This window comes from Macrotis lagotis, chromosome X, assembly GCF_037893015.1.
Source record: "Macrotis lagotis isolate mMagLag1 chromosome X, bilby.v1.9.chrom.fasta, whole genome shotgun sequence".
Taxonomy (NCBI): domain Eukaryota; kingdom Metazoa; phylum Chordata; class Mammalia; order Peramelemorphia; family Peramelidae; genus Macrotis; species Macrotis lagotis.
The window spans coordinates 670,261,614-670,282,787 of NC_133666.1; the positions used below are offsets into that span (position 1 = coordinate 670,261,614).

Genomic DNA, 21,174 nt, shown 5'->3' on the forward strand with positions numbered 1-21,174 from the left:
TTATAACTTATATTTCTATTATCATGTATATGATATCTAATATAAATTATATAAATATAACACAGTAAATATAAAATAGTACATAATATTATGAGTAAATGTTACATCAATTTTTTTAACACATTCTAGTGGTTCCCATCCCATCAACAGTCCCTTGCAGCAAAGTATAATCAAGCAAAACAAATCATCATATTGGCTTGTCTAATAATATTTGTCTCATTCTGCAGCTGTAGTCCCTCATTTCTCTGCTGGAAGGAGGGACAGATATTTTGTCTTCAGTCTTCTGAAGTCAGGGTTGGTGAATGGTTAGAATTTTGATAATTTTCACATTTCTGAAATGTGCTCTCTGGTGAGAAAAGTTTGTTACCTTCCATTTACTAGATGAGGAAAGCAAGGCTTATAGAGTACTGGGACTGTGTAAGGCATCTCCGAGGCCATTTTGTCTAACTCTTCTCATTTTACTGATGATGAAAATATACATAGTGAGATCATGACTTACCCAAGGTTACATAGATATTAAAAGTTCAAGGTGGGATTTGAACCCAGTTCCCTTGACTCCATAGCCAGTGTGTAGTCTGATTCTATGTAGACAGAAGCATCAAAGGCAGTGTTTGAGTCTAGGTTCTCTTACTGTAACATGCTCTGTACCTAGAACCCAGATCTCATGCCTCTTCTTAAGTCATTTTGTGGGAGTAGTGAGGCTCCCAACTGGGAGGTCAATAAGGATTTGTTAATTGTTATTGGCAAAAGACAACCCATGTCCACAGCCCTGTGGATGGAGGAATGTCTCGGACTGGGGAAGGCCCAGCATTCTGAGTCCTGAGTCAGCTTGGGGGGCCTGTGTGTGTGGGTTCTGCCACCAGGGAGTCGGCGACTGGTGGACGTGATGGACGTCAACAGCCAGAAGGGCACGGAGATGAGTATGTCCCAGTTCGTACGCTACTATGAGCTGCCCGAAAGCCAGCGGGAGAAATTATACAATGTCATCAGCCTCGAGTTCAGCCACACCAAGCTGGAGAACCTGGTCAAGCGGCCCAATGTGGTAAAGACTGTTGATCCCTCCCTTCCTTCCCCAGGGACACCCATCTCCACTCTCCTTGACCCCATGGATTTTGTCATGAGCCAGGGAATCACAAGATTGTAGTAGCTACAGAACCAGAAGAGACCTTAGAGGTCATTTTGTCCATCCCACTCCCCTCCTTCTCCAGATGAGATGAACTAATTTCCAGAGAGGGTTAGTGACTTATCCAAGGTGACATAGGTGCTGCTTGAACACAGTATCCTTCAGATCCAATGCTCATTACATTCACTGCTACCTGTTGTATTTCATTGGCTTAAGTGGTGATTGAGATTGAAGGAAGCCTAGAGAATCATAGGTAAGAGGAGGCAAGACTGGCAGGACTAACACTTTGACCAGATCCTGGTTCTGGGGGCCATCCTGGGGAAAAGAAGGGGTGGAGAGTCAGCGTTGTAGATGACTGAGGACTTAGATAAAATATATGAGATATTGGAGTCCTTGGAGTGCAGGGTCTGTAGCATTTGGACCCCTCCAATCCAATTCAGCTAACCCAATTCAGTACAATCTGATTGATTCAATTCAGGCTAAGCCATCCCAGCCCATTCCAAATCATTATAGCCCATTCGTTTCAATAAGACATGGTTCAACCCTCTCCAGTCTAGTCTAAACCATCCCAGTTCAAATCAGCATGACCCAATCCAAGTCAATATCATCCTTCTAATTTAACTAAACAATCTAATCCATCCATCATCTAATAAGTGTCTACTGGGCGCTAGGTGCTCATAGAGGTATACCTCAAGGATGGGGTGGTGGTGGTGGTGGTGGTAGGGAGATACAGCATCTAAATAGAGAGTATAGATGTGATAACTTGTGGAGGAAAGTACACTCAGCCAGGTAAGGAGATCAGGGAGGATTTATTGTAGGAGTTGGTAGCTTAATTCAACCTTAACGGAAGCTTGGGTTTCTAAGAAGTGGAAGTGAAAATAGAGGGCATGGCCTTTAGAGATACTCTGCCCTGGCAGAGAGGAAAGGATGGGGCCTCCAGTCCTGGCTAAGACAAGCCAGGGACAGCTGCCCTGATGAGTGCATGGTTGTGTGGCTTTCAGATCGACTTGGTGGACTGGGTAGACAACATGTGGCCCCAGCACCTGAAAGAGAAGCAGACGGAGTCTACCAATCTCATTGCAGAAATGAAGTACCCCAAAGTTAAGAAGTAAGGCCATTCAGGTTTGGGGGTAGAGGGGTGGGGGTGGGGGGTGGGCCTGGGTGTAGATACCCAGTTTAAAGGGAGGGCTGAGGAATGGAGAGGGGCTTCCTATTATTCTGGTCCAACTTCCTTTAAGGGACACTTCAAACTCTTCCAAGTGTTCCCAAACCCCTGGACTTTGGTCTTGAGTAGGAAGGCACTGTTGGGCTGCAGATCATCATCATCCAGCAGACATTTCTAAGCTGTTTACCAGTCACTATTGAAGGTGTAGGGATACAACAATAAAATGGAAAACAGCTCCTTTGCTCAAAGAGCTTGCTGCCATTGAGCAGATACAATATGGTGCCAGGCAGCATGTTGTAGTGGATAGACTGCTATACTTGGAATCATACTTGGAATCAAATCTTGCCTGAGCTATTTATTAGCTGTGCAAATTGGGCCACATACTTAGAGGCACAGAGATGACTACCATGATTGCCATCATCCAGGCTCTGCTGCAGCTCAGGTAAGGGCCCTGGGCTTTCTTTGGCCTCTCTTTCCTAACAGTGAGTAGAATAGCCCTTGTCCTTGTCAGTAATAACATGGAGGTTCTCTCCCCAGAAAAGTCACCTCCACTGGCTCAGAAACCATGACAGCATCTCATTAAATCCCAGCCCCCAATGAATATCTCAGGGGACTTAAGTCTGTAGTACTACTTTCCATTTCCTTGTTTGGTTTTCTTTCCCCTCTTTCCTCCCTTTAGATCCAAGGCTTCATTCTGGGGCCAGAATAAGAGCCCAGAGTTAGCCAATGGGAAAGGGCTTTGAGATTCCAAGGCCTTTTCTCCTATTGATCATCATGTTGTCCATGTCCTTGAACCAGGTGTTTCCTTTTCAACTGGCTCCAGTGTCCTTAACTAAGAGAGTTGAGTCAGAATCATTCACCATAAATAATATCATATTCCAGTCCCTGGGCAGGCAAAGCCCACATTCGGCAAACTCCCCATATTGGCAAATCTTGATTCACATAAAGAAAAAATTAGTGGGATCAGCATTCTGATTTATAGAAAATGTCCTTCACTTTACCCCAAAATTGTTTTAGAATGGGATTTTTTTTTTAAAGAACAGTGAACGGTACTCTTGTTTCACCATCAGAATAGATTCTGTTGAATTAGGTTTACACACAATCCTTCCAGAACTCATTCTGTTCTAATTTGCCTATTATGTTATAGGGCTGATAGATTTCCCAGCTCCAGCTGGTGGTCATAGGAGCGCCCATGGGAGGAAAATCTCTGGGTACTCTAATTGTAATAGGAACAGAATTGTCAACTTGGAATAAGTCCATTTATTCCCTCAAAAAGAATGTTGATGTCATTGAACAAATGTAGTAAAAAAGACTGGACTTCTGGGGAATTGTTTAGGGTTTTGCTCATTAATTAATTAATAATAATAATAATAATAGCTGCCATTTATGTTGTACTAAACCCTTTACCTTTACCAATTCTATTCTATTAGCTTCTCACAACAATCCTGACAGGTAGGTGCTATTATTATTCCCATTTTACCGATGAAAAAACTGAGAAGTGATTTGCCCAAGGTCATGCGACTAGTGAGTATCTGAGTATGAATTTGAACTTGGGTCTTCCTGGAACTCTGCTCTCAGTTGTTATAAGAAGTCAATAAGTGTTTATTAAGGACCATTATTATTCACGTGCCAGCCACTATCTTGAGTTCTGGGGATAAGAAAGGCAAAAAAATAAATCAACCAACTTCTCGGTCAAATGGGAAACACTATGCAACTGGCTGTTTACAAACAAGATATGGACAGAATAGGGAAGGATGATTTTAGAGAGGGAGATTTTTGACATTAATAGAGTTCAGGGAAATTTTCTTACAGAAGCTTGGATTTTAGTGGGATTTGGAGGAAATCAAGAAAACCAGGATCTGAGATGGGAAGAGAATTCCAAGCTTGAGGGACAGCTGGTGAAATGTCCAATTCTGGCAGATGGGAGTGTCATTCTGAGGAGCAAGCCAAGAGACGGGCGTCTCTGGATGGCACAGGGGAAATTGAGGGAGGAGATTTTTGACCTCAATTTCCTGAATCCCAGTTCACTGTAAAATGAGGGAATTTAGATTATATTGCTAAAATCTCATCCTGATGACCATTATTTCATCATCTTTATCATCATCATAATCATTCCCATTGCTTGCATTTATATTTTGCTTACTGTGTGTCAAATACTTCTCATTTTTTTAAACAAATATGAATTCTCAAGGGAGCTAGGTGGCATCAGTGAATAGAACACTGGGCCTGGTATCAGGAAAGCTTGTGTTCAAATTTGGCCTCTGCCACTTACTAACTGATCCTGGAAGAAATCACCTAGCCACTGTCTGCTTCAGTTTCCTCAACTGTTAAATGGGGATAATAATAGAAACCTACTTCCCAGGTTTGTTGTGAGAATCAAATTAGATACTGTTTGAAAAAAATATTTAACTTTGTGACTGGCACAGAGAAGAAGCTTGATAAATATTTACTCCCTTTCTTCCCCCTCTTCTCCTAAAGTAAGAGATGTCCTGAGATGTCAACTGAGGCTATCCTCTCAATTCACAAGAAAAAACAAAACAGAATACTGGGGAAGTTAAACACTTACAGGTTAGGTGGTAGATCTAGATTCAAACCCAGATCTTTCCAATCTGTACCATCACTTGTAAGGATGTCTGTTTAACTGGCATTGTTTTCTATAGTCCCTTCTGTGCTCATATAGGTCTTCCATTAGTGATCCTCTCTATCTTATGAGATCCTCTGTGTTCTGACACCCCCTCCCAGTTCTGAAATTCTAAGGATCACCTCCTCCCACTTCTGTTGCTTTATGTTCTGAGCCACATTTTTTTTTTTTGCAAGGCAATAGGGTTATGTGATTAAGCACATATCAATTCTACCCTTTTATTTAAAATAAGCTTTAAATGTGCTTTTTAAAATGATAGCTTTTGGGCGGCTAGGTGGCTCAGTGGATAAAGCATCAGCCCTGGAGTCAGGAGTACCTGGGTTCAAATCCGGTCTCAGACACTTAATAATGACTTAGCTGTGTGGCCTTGGGCAAACCACTTAACCCCATTGCCTTGCCAAAAACCTTAAAAAAAAAGTGATAGCTTTTACTTCTCATTGCCTCCCCTTCAGGAGAGATCTCCTTGTTAACATATATAGTTAAGAAAGACAAACTTAATAATAAAGTGATTAGCCCTGTAGTCTGAAGGATCTGAGTTCAAATGTGACCTCAGATGCTTGAAACTTACTAGCTTGCATGACCCTGGGCAAGTTAATTCACCAAGGGAAAAAAACAACTAAAACTAATGCAATGTGATTGTTTGGTGATCTATACCTCATTTTATATAGCTCACCACCTCTCTACTAAGGTATCCTTCACTGTCTGTCCAATGAAGTCAATTCATGGTGTTTTCAAATTCTTTTAGTGTTGTTTTCTTTCATATTTTTGTGATTATGTTTGTCTTGTTGACAAACCAAAAAAGGCCTCTTCTGACCTGCCTATAAGGTCCCTGGCATTGTGTGTATGACTCTTTTCTCATGTCCCAGTTTTGCTGTTCTCTGTGCAAAGACCTTCCAACTTTGATGTTCTGTGTTCTAGGCTTTCCCAGTGTTCTCCAGTCAGAGATCACCTCCAGTTTATCCTATATGTAGTTTGTTTCTCTAGAGCTGTTTGCATATTTTCTCTCCTGTCAGAATGTGAGAACTTCAAATACAGAGATGGTTTTTTTACTTTTCTTTCATCCCTGATTACAGAGCACCCTTAATAAATGCACTGACATTCTCTGTTTTAAGGTCTCTCCCAACTCTAATAGTCTTTGTTTCTATATTCTTAGTTCTTTCTAACTCTTGACATTCCCTGTTCTAAGATCCCTCCCAGCTCTGACATCTCCTGTTCTGTGACCCCACAGTAGATAGTGCACTGGCCCAAAAGTCAGGGAGTTCGAATCCCACCTCAGACACAACACTATCTGTGTGACCTTGGGCAAGTCACTTAACCCTGATTACCTCGCATCCAGGATCATCTCCAGTCATCCTGATTCATGAATGGCCTCTAGACCCAGATGGCTCTGAAGGAGAAAGTGAGGCTGATGACCTAGCCCAGCCCCCCTCACTCAAAATCCAGTTCATGTAGTAGTCATGGCATCACCTCCCTGATGTCACAGTTTTCTTTGAGATCAAAGGACAAACATCATCATCATCATTCTCTTTTCTGAGGATCCCTTCCAGCTCTTTCATCCTCTCTTTTCTAAGGTCCCTCCAAGTTTTTTCATCCCCTGTTCTCAGGTCCCTTTTAGCTCTTCATCTTATGGACCCAAGAATACATTGCTAGACCCCACCGCCAAGTGCGCTGGGCTCTTTGCTCTGAACAGAATTACCAAATTGGAAAACCAATGCTTTTAAAATGTTTTTTTCAAGTGCTTTTTCTCATGAATGACCTCAAAAAGCCCATACTTAGCCTGGGATTTTGGAACAAACCATTATAGCTACTTGTATGGTGCCTTTTCTTCCTATTTGGGCCCTGGATGAAGTCCTCCCATTTTATAAACCAGCCAACTGAGGTACAATCTGTAGGTTGCCCTGAATCACAGAGCTAGAAAACTACAGAATTAAGACTTCCACCTTCATACTCACTTTTCATTGTACTCCATTTTTGTTGATTTCCATAATATTGCTTCTGAGCAACCAGGAACCAATACCATTGGGAATATTTCTTCTAGTGATAATAAGAAAGAAAAATGATGGGAAAGAGAAGCTTAGTATGTTTTGTTTCTTTTCTCTGCCCTTAAAAGGAAAATTTCCAAATTTCCCTCAACTCCCTTCCATCTTATGAGCACTATTTTTTTTCTTTTTTAGATTTTTGCAAGGTAATGGGGTTAAGTAGCTTGCTCAAGGCCACACAGCTAGGTAATTATTAAGTGTCTGAGGCTGGATTTGAACTCAGGTACTCCTGACTCTAGGGCCAGTGCTCTATCCACTGCGCCACCTAGCCACCCCTTCTGAGCACTATTTTGATTAGGTCATGGAATCCAAGATCTACAGCTGGAAGATACCTCATCTTACAGATAAGACATGGAATCTCAGGGAGCTGAATAATGCAGCAGGTCTTCTTAAGTAATAATAATAATAATCTTTGGGGATATGATAGGGAACTTAAACTAACCACATCCTAGGATCTGAGGTCTCTAGCTGGAAGTGCCTTCCAATGCCATTTAATCTAACACTCCCATTTTTTCAGAAGAAAAAATCAGGGCTCAGGGTCTTAATGGGACTTGCTCAAGGTCATAGATCACAGGGGATGTGACTTTAGAATTAGTGTTTTGTCCCTGCCTCTGATAATTCAATAGAATGGAAGGAATTCTGGACTGAGTCAGAGAACTTGGGTGCTCTCTGGTGTGGTCTCTGCCTGTGGTTTTTTAGGTGGGTGATTTCCCCTCTCCAAGACTCCCATTTCTTTTTTATAAAATTGATGTTAGTGGGTTTTCCCCCTCACTGGACATTTTCACGCAACATCGGAGGACTTTTGGGACAATGGAAACTGCTTGGGGCCAGAAAGCCTGAATCTTGCTTCAGACACCAACTGTGTGACCCTGGGCCAGTCATTTAGCCTTCCTTTGCTTCAGTTCCTTATCTATAAAATGGAAGTAATAATAGCTTCTTCCCCTTCCAGGGTTGTTGGGAGGGAGGTCCCAGTGGAATGTGCTTTGTAAACCTTTAAGCAATGTATAAATGTGGCAGCTTTTATGCTGAACTGGGGGCTCTGACTAGATACCCTTTTGGGGATTCCAAGATCCATGTCAGAGTTTGCATCTGTGATTTTCCTGGGGCAAAGAATTCCTGCTTAGAGAACTCCTTCCAAAGCCCTGGGATTGTTGAAATGAATGAAACAAAGGAGATTTATTAGCTGGTGGGTCTTTTGGGTCTCTTTTCTAGCAAATGTACAGCACCTTTTTATAGAAAGAATGCCATACCTTGAGTCAGTTTATGGCCACTTACTAGCCATGTGTCATCAGGCAAGTAACTTAACAGCTCTGAAACCTCAGTTTCATCATCTGTGAAATGGGCAGAAGAATACTTAGACCCCCCCCCCCCCTTCTCATTTGGTTGTGTTGTGAAAAGTAATTGGGTAACCTTGGTGTGAACTCTTTTCAAAAACCTAATTCTTTGAGCCCTGAATATTGGCCACCACCCCCATCTCTTTCCTAATTTCGGTTGCTGGATCTTTACTGTGTAATTCTCTGTCCAAGTCTCTTAGAGGGATGCGTGGACAATTTAGTATGTGTTTTTCATAGGTGGTTGGTGATCATATGGGAGGTTGAAGTTGAGTTGAAGGAGAATTGCAGTTTAATGACCAACCAAAGGAGCTGTGAAAGAGCTTCTCTTGACATCCTCTCATTACTTTCCACATATCCCCCTGCCCCAACATATTCTTGCCTCATAGCAAATGACAGGGAACAGAGGAAGTCAGCCTAGGAAAAGTCAGAATTTTGGCATAATTGTGCCAATTATTGCCAACAATAACGATGACTTGCGCATAGTAGGTGATTGTTTTTTTTAACTTAATTTTTTTTTTTTAGATTTTTTCAAGGCAATGGGGTTAAGTGGCTTGCCCAAGGCCACACGGCTATGTAATTATTAAGTGTCTGAGGCCGATTTGAATTCAGGTACTCCTGACTCCAAGGCCAGTGCTCTTATCCACTGCACCACCTAGCCGCCCCATTAACTTAATTTTTTTATGTGGCCATTTAAATGTCAATAATGACTTCTGCATAGTAGGTGATTCTCTCTCTTTTTTTTTAGATTTTTCAAGGCAGTGGGGTTAAGTGACTTGCCCAAGGCCACACAGCTAGGTAATTATTAAGTGTCTGAGGCTGGGTTTGAACTCAGGTACTCCTAACTCCAAGGCCAGTGCTCTATCCACTGGGCCACCTAGCCGCCCCCTAGTTCTTTTTTTAACTAGATTTTTAACTGTGATTTCCTTGATAGAGAGAAAACCCATCATATGAACTGTGCCCTTGTTCTGCTCTGTGTAGCCTCAAACACTTGTTTGGGGCACTGCTGAGTTAAGTGACTTGCCCCAGGGTTCTACTCATCCTTTGTAGGAGGTAACAGATTTAATCAGTCCCTCAATAGTTGAGTAATCCTGTAGAAATGGGACTGGGGGAAGTGAGAGAAATGCCTCCTGGGGAAGATGACATTTCAACTGAGTCTTGAAGAAATCCAGGGAAACCAGGAACCACCTGTTCCAATTTGCATTTATCTCTCTTTTTTTTTTAAGGTTTTTGGGAGGCAAATGGGGTAAAGTGGCTTGCCCAAGGCCCCATAGCTAGGTAATTATTAAGTGTCTGAGACCATATTTGAACTCAGGTACTCCTGACTCCAGGGCCAGTGCTCTATCCACTGTGCCAACTAGCCGCCCCTCATTTATCCCTCTTGGGATTAGCTGAATTGTCTCTATGATAGTACTTCCCTTACTACCCTAGAAATTCTATGGTGCTGAACCTGAGTCAGGAGAGACTTAGATTGAATTTTGCCTGAACCCAAACACTTAGCTGTAAAGTGGGCATCACAACCAGAATGTAAAATGCCTTTCTCCCTATAATCTTGTGAGATTGGGGGTATTGGGATAATAATTCCCATTTTAGAGAGGGGCAGACTGAGGTCCAATGATTTGTCTGTAGTCACATAATCAAGTACCTTGTCACGAGGTTTGAGCATGAGCTGTTTCTCCAACAATCCAACCATTGACTCATATTGATTCTCAATCATACCCTTATTATTTTTTAAATTTAAAAAAAATCAAATTATACATATAATTATCAACTTTTTTTTTTTTAGATTTTGAGTCACATATTTTTCTTCCTCTATTCCCTTCTTTCCCTCCTCCCCAGGACAGCAAGTGATCTGATATAGAATATATATATCATTTATCTATTATTGTTGAGGTAGTATGCTGTGAAATCAGGAAGATGTGGGTCCTACCTCTGCTATGCACTCTCTGGGTTACCTTGGTCAAGTCATTTAACCACCTAGTCTCTCTCGAGTATCTTTTTTTTTTTGGAGGTGGTTAGGGTTACATGACTTGTCCAGGATCACACAGCTAATAAGTATCTCATGCTGGATTTGAACTCAGGTGTTCCTGACTTCAAGGCCAGTGCTCTATCTCCTGAGCTGTCCCTTGTCCCCCAACTTTTTTAAGAGGTACATTACAGAATGAGGGCAGACCTGTTTTGGTGGAGAGACTTTCTTATGTTCAACCTGCTTCTCCCCCCCACAAAACCCAACCAAACCCTGAAATTAGAATTTATTTCATAGGGAAAATCAGGGTCCTGACCCTTAAGGAACTCACTTTCTTATAGGGGACACATGTACAGACAAGACACACCCTATTTAAACAGGAGGTAATCTCAGAGGGAGGGGGCTTGGGAGATACCTCCTTTCAAAGATGGAATCTGAACTGAGTCTTTAGATTTATTTTTTTTTTACAAGGCAATGGGGTTAAGTGGCTTGCCCAAGGCCACACAGCTAGGTAATTATTAAGTGTCTGAGGCCGGATTTGAACCCAGGTACTCCTGACTCCAGGGCTGGTGCTTTATCCACTATGCCACCTGGCCACCCCCTGAACTGAGTCTTGAAGAAAACGAGAAGCTAGGATTTAGAGATGAAACTCAATATCTAGGTAACTTTGGGTTTCACATTCTTGTGCCTGAGTTTTCCTTAAATGTAAAATGAGTGTTGGGCTGGATGACCCTTTATCTATATTTCTAGAATAAAGACAAATGGGAAGGGAGTCCTTTGCCTTCCAAGTGCTAACATTTCCCCTTCCCCAAGAAATAACTATCTGAATTCTTAGCTCTTATTAGTTTCAGAGAGCTTTCACCTCCATTATGTTCTGTGGTTCTCACTAAAAGTCCCCATTTTCTAGATGGGGAAATTGAGGTCTCAAGAAATGAAGATTTGTGGGAAGGTATAGAACCAGTTATAGGAAAGTGTCTGCCTTCCATCTGTTGACCAATCAGAGCCCCTGGAAGGCTGGAAGAACCAAGGGGCAACCAGAGGATGGGAATGAGGAATAATGATCCACTCTGAAGAGCTGCTAGGCCCTCTTCCCTAGTATTGCTAAAGAGAAGATGCAGGAAGTGAGATGACAAGATCTCTTTTGCCCATATGTTGGAAGTTAAGGCCTTTGTTTAATCTCTGGGACTCCTTGGACCCAGAAGCTGAGAGCTGACCCCAACAGATTCCCTACAAGCAGTAGATCCCATTGGTGGATATGGTGGTAGAGGGAAAGCGCCTCAAATCTTCTTCATTCTATCACTGTCACTAATCCTTTCTTCTCTTTGGACCTGTATTGTTCCTTACAAAATGAGAATGGACTAACTGTTCCCTGAGACCCTTTTAAATTATGATTATGTGTTCCCACCTTTCTGACACTTTTCTTTGAAATGGGGAGGTCCCAGAAATTCAGTCTTGGAATAAGTGGGGGAATCTCTAATCATAGAGTTACGGAGAAAAAGAAGGGAGATATAAACTATAGCTCTTGCAAAACCCTTTTGAGAATATTCAGGCCAGAAATCACAGGGTCTACTAAGTCAAAATGATTCAATAAGACATTTTAACTTCTCATACATTTAAATATTCATAGATATAACCCATTTTGGGAGCTCCTCAATAATTTTAAGAATGTAAAGGGGTTCTGAGATCAAAGTTTGAAAACAGATGATTCAAGGCTAGGTGATCTGTTATTTAACAGATGGGGAAACTGAGGTCCAGAAAAAAGAAGGGATTTTTCCAAGGTCACAAGGTTAGTAATTCAATCATGCTAGCATCTAGAGGACACAGATGAAATAGTCCCTGGCACTCTGGACTTTAGATAGTTTCTGGGGAGGAAATATAAATGTATATGCAAAAATATTCATGTGGTGATTTGAGATGGGAGAGAGGAAAGGAGACTGCTCTCCCTCCAACCATGAATGGGATCAGGAAAAAAACTTTTCCATGGGAGATGGCAATCTGACTTGAGTCTTGGGCTTCTGAGACTTCAAAGGTAGGGAATGCATGTAAAATAAGAACTCAGATTACTTTTTTTCTTACTTTTATGCCTTTTTTGTTTCCTTACTAATCTTCATTTCTGAACCTATCTCTTCCCCCTCAGAGGAGTGATCCATCTCTTATAACAGAGACTGAAAAAGAAAACTTTTCAGCAAAATCCATCAGTGCCTCATCAGAGGATGACAGTATATGCCGTATTTCACAGCCATAGGCCCCACCTCTGTAAAGAGGAGATGGATGTATATTTTTCTGTTTTTCTCTCTGGACCAAACTTGGTCATTTTAATTCCATAGTGTTCACTTTGGATTTTTTCAAACTCATGGTTTAGAACCTCCAAGTCTCCAGCTCTTTCCACATGCATGGGCCCAGTAGATGATTACAATGCTACAGAAAGTCAGTTTACTTACCGGCTAGATAGAATTGTTAGAATTTATAATTCCAGAGCCAAATTCTGCCCCCTGGCACTGCAGCTTAAGAGACTTGATTTAGAACCTTTAGATTAATTAGTTGGACTTCTTTTCACTGTATAGATCTTTTCTCCTGCCTGATTTCTTTTTCCTAAAGAAAAACTTAATTTCTAGATGAGGGAAGACGTGGGATGGCTGGTGATGGTTAGTCCTTACTGACCTCTTGAACCAGCCAGGCATCAAGACCAGTGTCCAGTTTACTTGGTGGTTCAGGGGTCATTTGTGGTAGAGTGGAAAGAGACCCTGGCCCAAATCAGGAGACCTAGACTGTGTCCCATGTGCCATATTGGCTTGGCCCTCTTTCCCCCCCCCTCCAGTTACTGGGGCTCCCTAGGCCTCCTTTCCAGCTTTTAAGGGCCCTCCTCTTCCTGGGGAAATTCAAGGTGTTTTTGGAGAATTTGTAGAGTATTGGAGCTGGTGAGGGTGTTAGACAGTTGAAGCGAGTCTTTCCTTTTGAAGCTGAGGTCACTGAGAGGGAAGTGACTTGCCCAAGGTCATTTAGAAGCCAATGAGCAAATGGAGAGATGGAGGAAGGATGAACTTGGGCCCCCGGACTGCATTCCTGGGCCCGAGACCTTGGGTCAGATAGATGACCCTTGCCATTCTCTTCCTCTGTGCGATGCGGAGAGCGGGACCAGACGGGCCTCGCCAGACCCTCCCTGGCCCTAGATCCGCTGCCCGCAGGCTAGCCCCTCGGAGGCCCCGGCCTGGCCCCTCCCCCGGAGGTGCCGTTTGGTGGCCGGGACCGGGGCACATCCAATCTCGGCGACGAGTGTGCTTTTGGGGGGGTCCCGTGGGCCCCTGGGGGCCGCCCGGCCCTCCCTCTAAAGGGCCGTTGGTGGCCGTTCCCGCCCCGGCCCCCTGGGGTCTCCGGCCCCCTCCCGGCGGCGCCCCGCAGCGCCCCCCAGCCGCTGCCTCCCGGCGGGGCCGGGCCCCGGAGCCCCGTCTGCGCGCGGCCAGGTAACCCGGCCCCCGGGGGCGCGGGGGGAGCGGGGGGGGGGGGGGCGCCGCCGCGCGTGGCCTGCGGGGGGGCTCGGGGCGGAGTTTCCTCAAGTTGGAGGCGCGGGGCGGGGCGCCCCCGGGGAGGCCCCAAAGTTGGTGCCCTCGGGCGCCCCTTCCCGCCTCCCGGGGCTCCCTAGTCCCCCCACCCCGGGCTGGGGCCGAAGGAGGCTCGGAGCCCCCCCCGTGTCGCCGCTGCGGGCCGGGGCTGGGGCCGGGGCTGGGACCGGGGCCGGGGCCGGGGCTGGGGCCGGGCCGGGCCGGGGGGCCGTGGCGGAGCCGCGCGGCCCATGTGACTGCGGGCTGCGGGGAGAGGAAGCGGCAGAGGTCAGTGCAGGCGCCCCCCGGCCCCCGCCCCGCGCCCCCCGCCCGGCCCCGCAGCCGGGGCCGCCTCGGCCCGCGCCCCCTCCGGGGAGTGCGCTGCAGAAGTGACCCCTCCGCTGGGCTTGTGGGGGGCAGTGAGGCGGCGGAAGGCTGGGCCCCGAGCACCCCCAGTCGGGCTCTCTAGAAGTGCCAGGGTCTGGGGGGCGGCCCATCCTTTATAAGCAGGGAGGGGACTCCTCTGGTCCCCCAGACCCCTGAGCCCACTGTCGGCGAGAAAGGCAGTCGGGGTGCGGGCAGCCTGGGAGGGGCCCCCTCCCTGGGAAAGGCAGGAAAAGCCCCGCTAATTGGGAGGGTGGGGGATGGGAAGGACTAATATTTTGAAACGATGCCTGTGACGGGAGTTGGTCCTCGGAGGTGCGGTGGGCTGGGGTGCTGGAGCGCTGCCCCCCTGCCCTCTGGCGAAGGGAGGAGGCTGGAAGGCTGGGCAGGGGCGGGCGCCCCAGCGGCCCGCAGGAGGTGCCCACAGCCCCGCCACGGCCGTCCCGCTGAACGGGACTTTTAGAAAGGCAGCTCCGGTGCTGCCGCCAGCCGGGGTGACAGCGCTGCGCCCCGTTCTGTCAACTACACCCCTCCGACGGGGTTGCTAGGCAGCCAGGCTCGGAGGTGCGGGAAGGCCCTGTGATTTGCCAGCCGCCCGCAGACACATGGTTAAGGTTCCCTCCAGCCTATCGGCTGGAGGGACTGGGGGCACGCTGTTTGCATACTGCCAAATGATCCTCTACCTGGATGTGGGGTGGAAAGGGGGAGAAAGGAAGGGAAAGAGAGAAAGCTCCCCCCTCCTTCTTTCTCCGCCCTCCCATCCTTTCTGTGGACCAAGTCTGATCCAGAGGTGCTGCTGCCCTCTCCCCTTATGACCCCAAGCCCTTCCCTTTCCCAGATCATGGAAAAGAATTGTGGAATGAGGAAAAGAGGTCAGTGGGGTAAGCGTTCGCGTGTGGGCTCGGAGATGTAGCGGGGTGCATGTCGTGAGGAGGCATCCGTTCCAGAAGCTGGCTTCATTGGGGAGGGGACTGGTAGGAACTGGAGCCTGGACTCCATCTGCTTCTTCTCTTCCAGGCTGGCCCTTTTTTCCTTTTAACCCTTCCCTACTACCTGCAGTGGGCAGGCCAGGAAGGAGGGGGCATGCTTTCCAGTGGGCAGCCCTTTCTTTCCCATTTGGCAGTTGTGGTACGAGCAAGGAAAAGGACCATTTTCCCCTCCTGGAATGCTCCACTTAGGGTAGCCCTGAGGCGGAGGTGTCAGAGGATGAAAAGTCCCAGCTTAGCCTGTGACTGGCTTTATTATCTATGTGGTCTTCATCTGTAAAGAGAAGGGGTTGTCCCTAAATCCCATGCCTTGGGTCCCTCCCTCCCTATTCATTTCATATTAGCTCCTGCAGGGAGTCTTGACCCCCTCCAACCCACAGATCTCATTTACCCTTCACTTTCCCTCCGGCTATTACTCAGCTTTTGGTCTGACTCTCCCCTTGGGAGACTAGGAGTTCCCTGAGGGCAGGGACGCTTAGATACCTTGTCCTCTTCTTTCACGGTGGGTATTCAAGAAATGGTGGATGGATAAATGAATGAAGGGGTCATTTGGGTGTTACAGAGGTCAAGTAGACAGATGACCACTAAGCCCAGACAGGGCCCAACTGAGAAAGACATTCGGGCTACTGCAGGTGATCTGGGCTGGAGTTGGGGCTAGGAGCAAGAGGTGGGGAGGTGGTTTGGTATTTTTCTTTGGAAAACAAGACTCTCCCCTTCCCCCCCACCCCCAGCCAGAAGGGCAGGTAAGTCACGGTCTGACCATGGTTACCAAATTCAAGGCCTTCCCCCACAGGGATCACACATGTGACTAGATGTTTATTCCCTTCCCCCCATGTCTTTGGTAAGGGAGGTGCCTTTAGAATTGGACCCCCATGAAACAGGCTCTCAGAGTCCCCTCTTCTCTTTCTTTTGCTTGGGTGCCCACAGATATTGTCTGATGAGCGTCAAAGGCTGTTTCACAGACTTCCATATCGATTTTGGAGGTACATCTGTCTGGTATCACGTCTTCCGGGGTAAAAAGGTGAGTGAATGAATGGGAAAAGGTTCCCTTGACTCTTGGCGGGGTCTCCTTCCAGGCCTATGTCTGGAAGGTGGTAGAGCTGAAAGGATACTGAGTTTAGAGCTTATAGATCTGGTTCCATCACTCCATTTCCTCAGGTCACTTTCCTTCTGGGCCTCAATTTCCTCACCTGTATAAATGAAGGAATCAAGTGAAATGATCTCTCTGAGCCCTTCTAGTTCTTCCTCTTATGCTCCTTTCTCTCTCTCTCTCTCTCTCTCTCTGTGTTCCCCCCTCCACCCCTATTCCACCCTCAGGGTTGGAGGATGTCCTACTTTGACCCGTTCCCCAGGGTTGGTGGCTGGAGACCGGAGACCAGTTGTGGAGACCCATAACTCAAGAGTTCACATAATATTTTAGAGAGAGCCTGGCTAAAGGCTTATGAATCTGAGGTTCTGATTTCAAATATTACCACTTAATACCTGTGTGACCTTGAATAAATCACCTTATCTCTCAAGTTCCATTTCATCATCTAAGCACTGGGCTGAACTGAACCTCATCAGAGGCTGCTTTCTAATTCCAAGGGAGGATCTTAGGCATTTTCCTGGAACTTCATTGCTCCTGTCTCCTCTTCTAAGCCCAGAACAGGAGCCCTTTAACTTTGTGGGGCAGTTGCCATAACTTTCTGGCCATATTTTTGAGGAATCAGACTTTACCCAGGGAAAAGGAGTGTGAGCAAAAGTTTCCAGAGGCAACTTGAAGGTTTTCATAGAATGCTGGTCCCAGGGATCATGAAGACCTGGGATCAGATCCTACCTGCGATATGAGCTAATTGCCCCTGGGGTAAGCCCCTTGACTTTCTGAGCTGAGTCTCTGATCTCTCATCTGTAAAAAGGGCCTAATAATAAATATGGTGGTTTAAAATTTGCAAAGCATTTAATAATTATTATCTCATTGATTTTTAACAAGACTTCTGGGAGATAGGTGCTATCATTATTCCTATTTTACAGTTGAGTAAGCTGAAGCAGACAGATTAAGTGACTTGCCTAGGGTCACAATAACTGGTATTTCAAGTTAGATTTGAACTTGGATCTTTCTGACTCCATGCCCAGCTCTCTATTCACTTGCTACCTAGCTGCCCCTAACAATTACGGCTCAAAGATGATGAGAATTATAATAATAGTCTAATAATAAATGGTAAAGAGGTGTTATGGGGCCCAGCTAATAGGACCTTGAATCTTTTGAACCCTAGTTTCATGCAGGGCCTGGAGTTAGGAAGACCCTAGCTCAAATCCTTAGCTACTTCCTAGCTTTTTAAAAAAATTTTTTTTAATTAATTTAATTTTTTTTTAGGTTTTTTTTTTTGGTAAGTCAATGGGGTTAAGTGCCTTGGTAATTAAGTGTCTGAGGTTGGTTTTGAACTCAAGGACCTCCTGACTCCCGGGCTGGTGCTCTATTCACTGTACCACCTAGCTGCCCCTACTTCCTACCTTTATGACCTGAGGCAAGTCATTCACTCAGCCTCTTTCTACCTCAGTTTCCTCACCTGTAAAATGGGCATCATAATAATAACACCTGCCTTTCCATGGTAGTTTTGAGGATCCAGTGAAATAATAATTGCAAAGCACTTGGCAGATTTTAAAGGTCCATGTAAATGCTACTTGCTATTAACATCATCATCATCATCATCATCATCATCTTTATTAACTTAGAAATTAATAAAGCTTTAAGATTCAAAAAATGCTTTATATACAGTATGGAAATTTGAACCTCTCATCAATCAGTCAACAAATAGTATTGACAAGCATTTTGCTAATTAATAGGGGATATAAAGACCAAAAAAAAAGAAACATTTCCTGTCCTCGTAGTGTTTACCTTACATTGGAGAAGACAAAAATAATCCTGGGAAGTAAATACTTCTGTTATCCCCATTTTATGGAAGAGGAAATTGAGGCTCAGAGTGTTAATAAAGTTTAAAACACTCTTTATATTCTTATTATTGTAGTTCTATTGTCCCTTGGTCAGAGGTTAAGGGAAAACACTTAAAATTTATACTCAGAAGATCTGGCTTCGATTTATGACCTCTTTGAGCTGTGTGAATTTGGGTGAGTCACTTTATTCCTGAGCCCTGTTTCTTCATTTACAAAATGAAGGGCTTTCAGGCACCTTCTATCTCTGGTTTTTACACTGGAGTGGATGATGCATCTTTATAGGTTTGCTTTGGCTTCTGAGTCCCATACCTTAATGGACATAGAGACAGGTATTGTCCATCTTTGTGAGTCTGTATAAGTATATATGTATGTGTTTTTCATACAATCTTGATATAATCTCTTTTCCAGATATTTTCCCCCTCCTACTGACTAAAAAATTATGGAATTGTTTTATTTTATTTTTAATTTCTTTATCTTAGGAAATTTCCTTCCCTCCCTCCCCAGTTCCCTCCCTGGCCTAGCAGAATGCCCCACCCACTCCACTTCACATTGATGAACAAAAAGGGATTGAGATCCCACAGGAACTTCTTCATTTTGGGGCAGAATCCAGATTAGGGGAACCCTAGAATTTCAGACCTGCAGAAACGCCAGTTGATCAGAGAGGCAATCTGCTATGGTGCAAAAGAGGGCTGGAGTTGCCCTGGGTTCAAATTTTGCCACAGAATCATAATTCTTGGTCCATTCATTTCACCACTCCAAATTTTAGGTTCCTCACTTATAAAATGGAGATTAAAAAAAAGCCTCTCTACCTCCTGGGGGTAGTTTCCAGGCTCAAAGGAGATTACCAGTACAATCATTTTAATGTGCCTAGAGATAGAAAGGCAAAAACAAATAGTCCCTTTGATTAAGGGTTATAAATTTAGAGTTGGAAGGAAGGAAATAAGCATATATTAATTGTCTTCTGTGATGCCATTCTGCTATCTGCTTTACAAATACTATCAGTGGATCCTCACAATAATCCTGGGAGGCAGGTGCTGTTGTTATTTTCATTTAACAGAAGAGGAAACTGAGGCAGACAATGACTTTGCTCAGGTGTACCTTTCTAGGAAGTGTCTAAGGCTAGTTTTGAACTCAGGTCTTCCTGACTCCAGGAAGATCACTGTACCATCCATCACAATTGTTAGAAGCTGCTGTCCAGGCCCCTTTGGAGGTTCCATGAGAGAATTCATGGTGTGGTCAAGTGATCATTGAAATATGGAAATTTTCATTTTACTTCTGGGGAAACTGAGATTGGAAGAAAAGAAACCTGGTTGGTTGGTGCCAAAGTGGGATTTGAAGCCAGATCTTCCAGCAGAGTCATCTCCTAGCTTGGGTCATTGCTTTCCTAATAGGTCCCTTTCTCCTCCACTCATATCTCCCACCACGTCCACTTCTGGGAAGATGGAAACCATCAGAGGACTCAGTTTAGGGTTGGGCATGGCTGTGATGAACTCCTTTATTTTCTCAGATCTTCTGGCTGATTCCCCCCACCTTGCGCAATTTGGAACTCTATGAAGAGTGGGTAGTCTCAGGAAAACAGAGTGACATCTTCCTGGGAGACCGAGTTGAACAATGCCAAAGAATTGAGCTGACACAGGGCTACACGTTTTTTATCCCCTCCGGTAAGTGGCCTGGACCCAACTTCTTTTTTTTTTTTTTAGATTTTTTTTTTTCCAAGACAATGGGGTTAAGTGGCTTGCCCAAGGCCACATAGCTAGGTAATTATTAAGTGTCTGAGGCCGGATTTGAACTCAGGTACTCCTGACTCCCAAGGCTAGTGCTCTACCTGCGCCACCTAGCCACCACCAGACCCACTTCTTGAGAGCCATTGTTGAGGCCTCTCTGGTGGTCCTGTCCATTCTTTGTAATGAACTCTTGACTCATTGACTGCCTCTATACTAGTTACTTGCTAGGGAGACTATGCCAGGGAATAGTTTGGGTTCTTCTCAGACTCACCTTTGGGGGTTCCTGAATGAACTTCATTTAATATCTGGTAGCTCCATAGTGATGCTTTTGGAGTTGCCTTGTGTCTTGGAGGGCCATGTATATGATGTAGCTCTTTTTTTTTAGGGGGGATTACATTTCTCTCTTTTACTCGTTTTTCCCAGATGCTACTGGAGCCTGGTCTGACTCTTGGGAGCTGAGAGACTGGGGGGTAAAATAGGACCAGGGTGATGGGGGCAGGAAGGTTGGTCTTGTGATTGCCCTGATATGGGGGACTCCCAGAGTGGAAACTCCCTCTAGTGATGTTTACTAGCCCTGTGTCTTGGACCAAAGTCACCCAGCTGGGTTACATCAGAGACAGGTCTCAGTCCTTCCTAATTCTAAAGCTGGCTCCTTATGAACTACCATCACTACCCTGTCTTTTTTTCCTATACATCTTTTTTATCTGTGACCCTATTGTCCTCCCTCATTAGAAGATTAAACTATTTGAGAGTAGGGATTAGCATTTCATGTATTTCTCTGCATCCTCAGCATTGGGCTTAGTGAATGATTTCTTGGAAGGAACACTGCTGGTCCTGATGCCACCATTCTAGGAGAGGGGAATCTGCCTCTGTATGTCCTAAGGACAACAGCGAAGTGAGATAAGAGGAGGGGGACTGAGGGTAGTAGTGGTCCTCAATTCCTGTTATGAAGGAAAGAACTGGGAAGAGAGTTAGAAGGCTTAGAAGAGACTAAGAGGATCTTCTAATCCCCTTCCCCTCATTCTACAGAAGAGGGGATCAGACTTAGGGTCTGGGGTCACCCAGTTAAACCTCAGAGTTAGGATTTTTAACCCTTTGAGTCTACTATTTCATTTTATGGAACAGAAGATTGGACTCTCCTAAAGTCACAAAGATAGCATCTCACTGTTCCAGGATGGACTCCAAGTGGATGACAACTATGTCTTGATTAGTGTGAATCATGAACCTGTGAAGTAGTTGCATTATTCAGATTCAAACTGCATGTTCCCATTGAGCCAGAAGTATTTTGTATTAAAGTATTAAAATACGGTAGTATTTTACATAGGTATAATTTCAAATAGTGTGA

General features: G+C 44.9%; 1 protein-coding gene across 4 annotated transcripts in view; it reads left to right on the top strand.

Moving 5' to 3' along the window:
- The window catches only part of KDM2B (lysine demethylase 2B), a 128,843-nt gene that overhangs the window by 30,382 nt on the left and 77,287 nt on the right, over nt 1-21,174 (top strand). For 2 of the 4 annotated variants that reach the window (XM_074205581.1, XM_074205582.1), the window contains exons 5-8: nt 864-1,042; nt 2,125-2,231; nt 16,102-16,195; nt 19,613-19,766. In XM_074205581.1, coding sequence (XP_074061682.1) covers nt 864-1,042; nt 2,125-2,231; nt 16,102-16,195; nt 19,613-19,766 — 534 coding nt within the window. Of the gene's footprint in view, nt 1-863; nt 1,043-2,124; nt 2,232-13,649; nt 13,727-14,045; nt 14,093-16,101; nt 16,196-19,612; nt 19,767-21,174 lie in introns of those variants that run through there. The other 2 variants (XM_074205584.1, XM_074205583.1) reach the window with 2 other exon arrangements.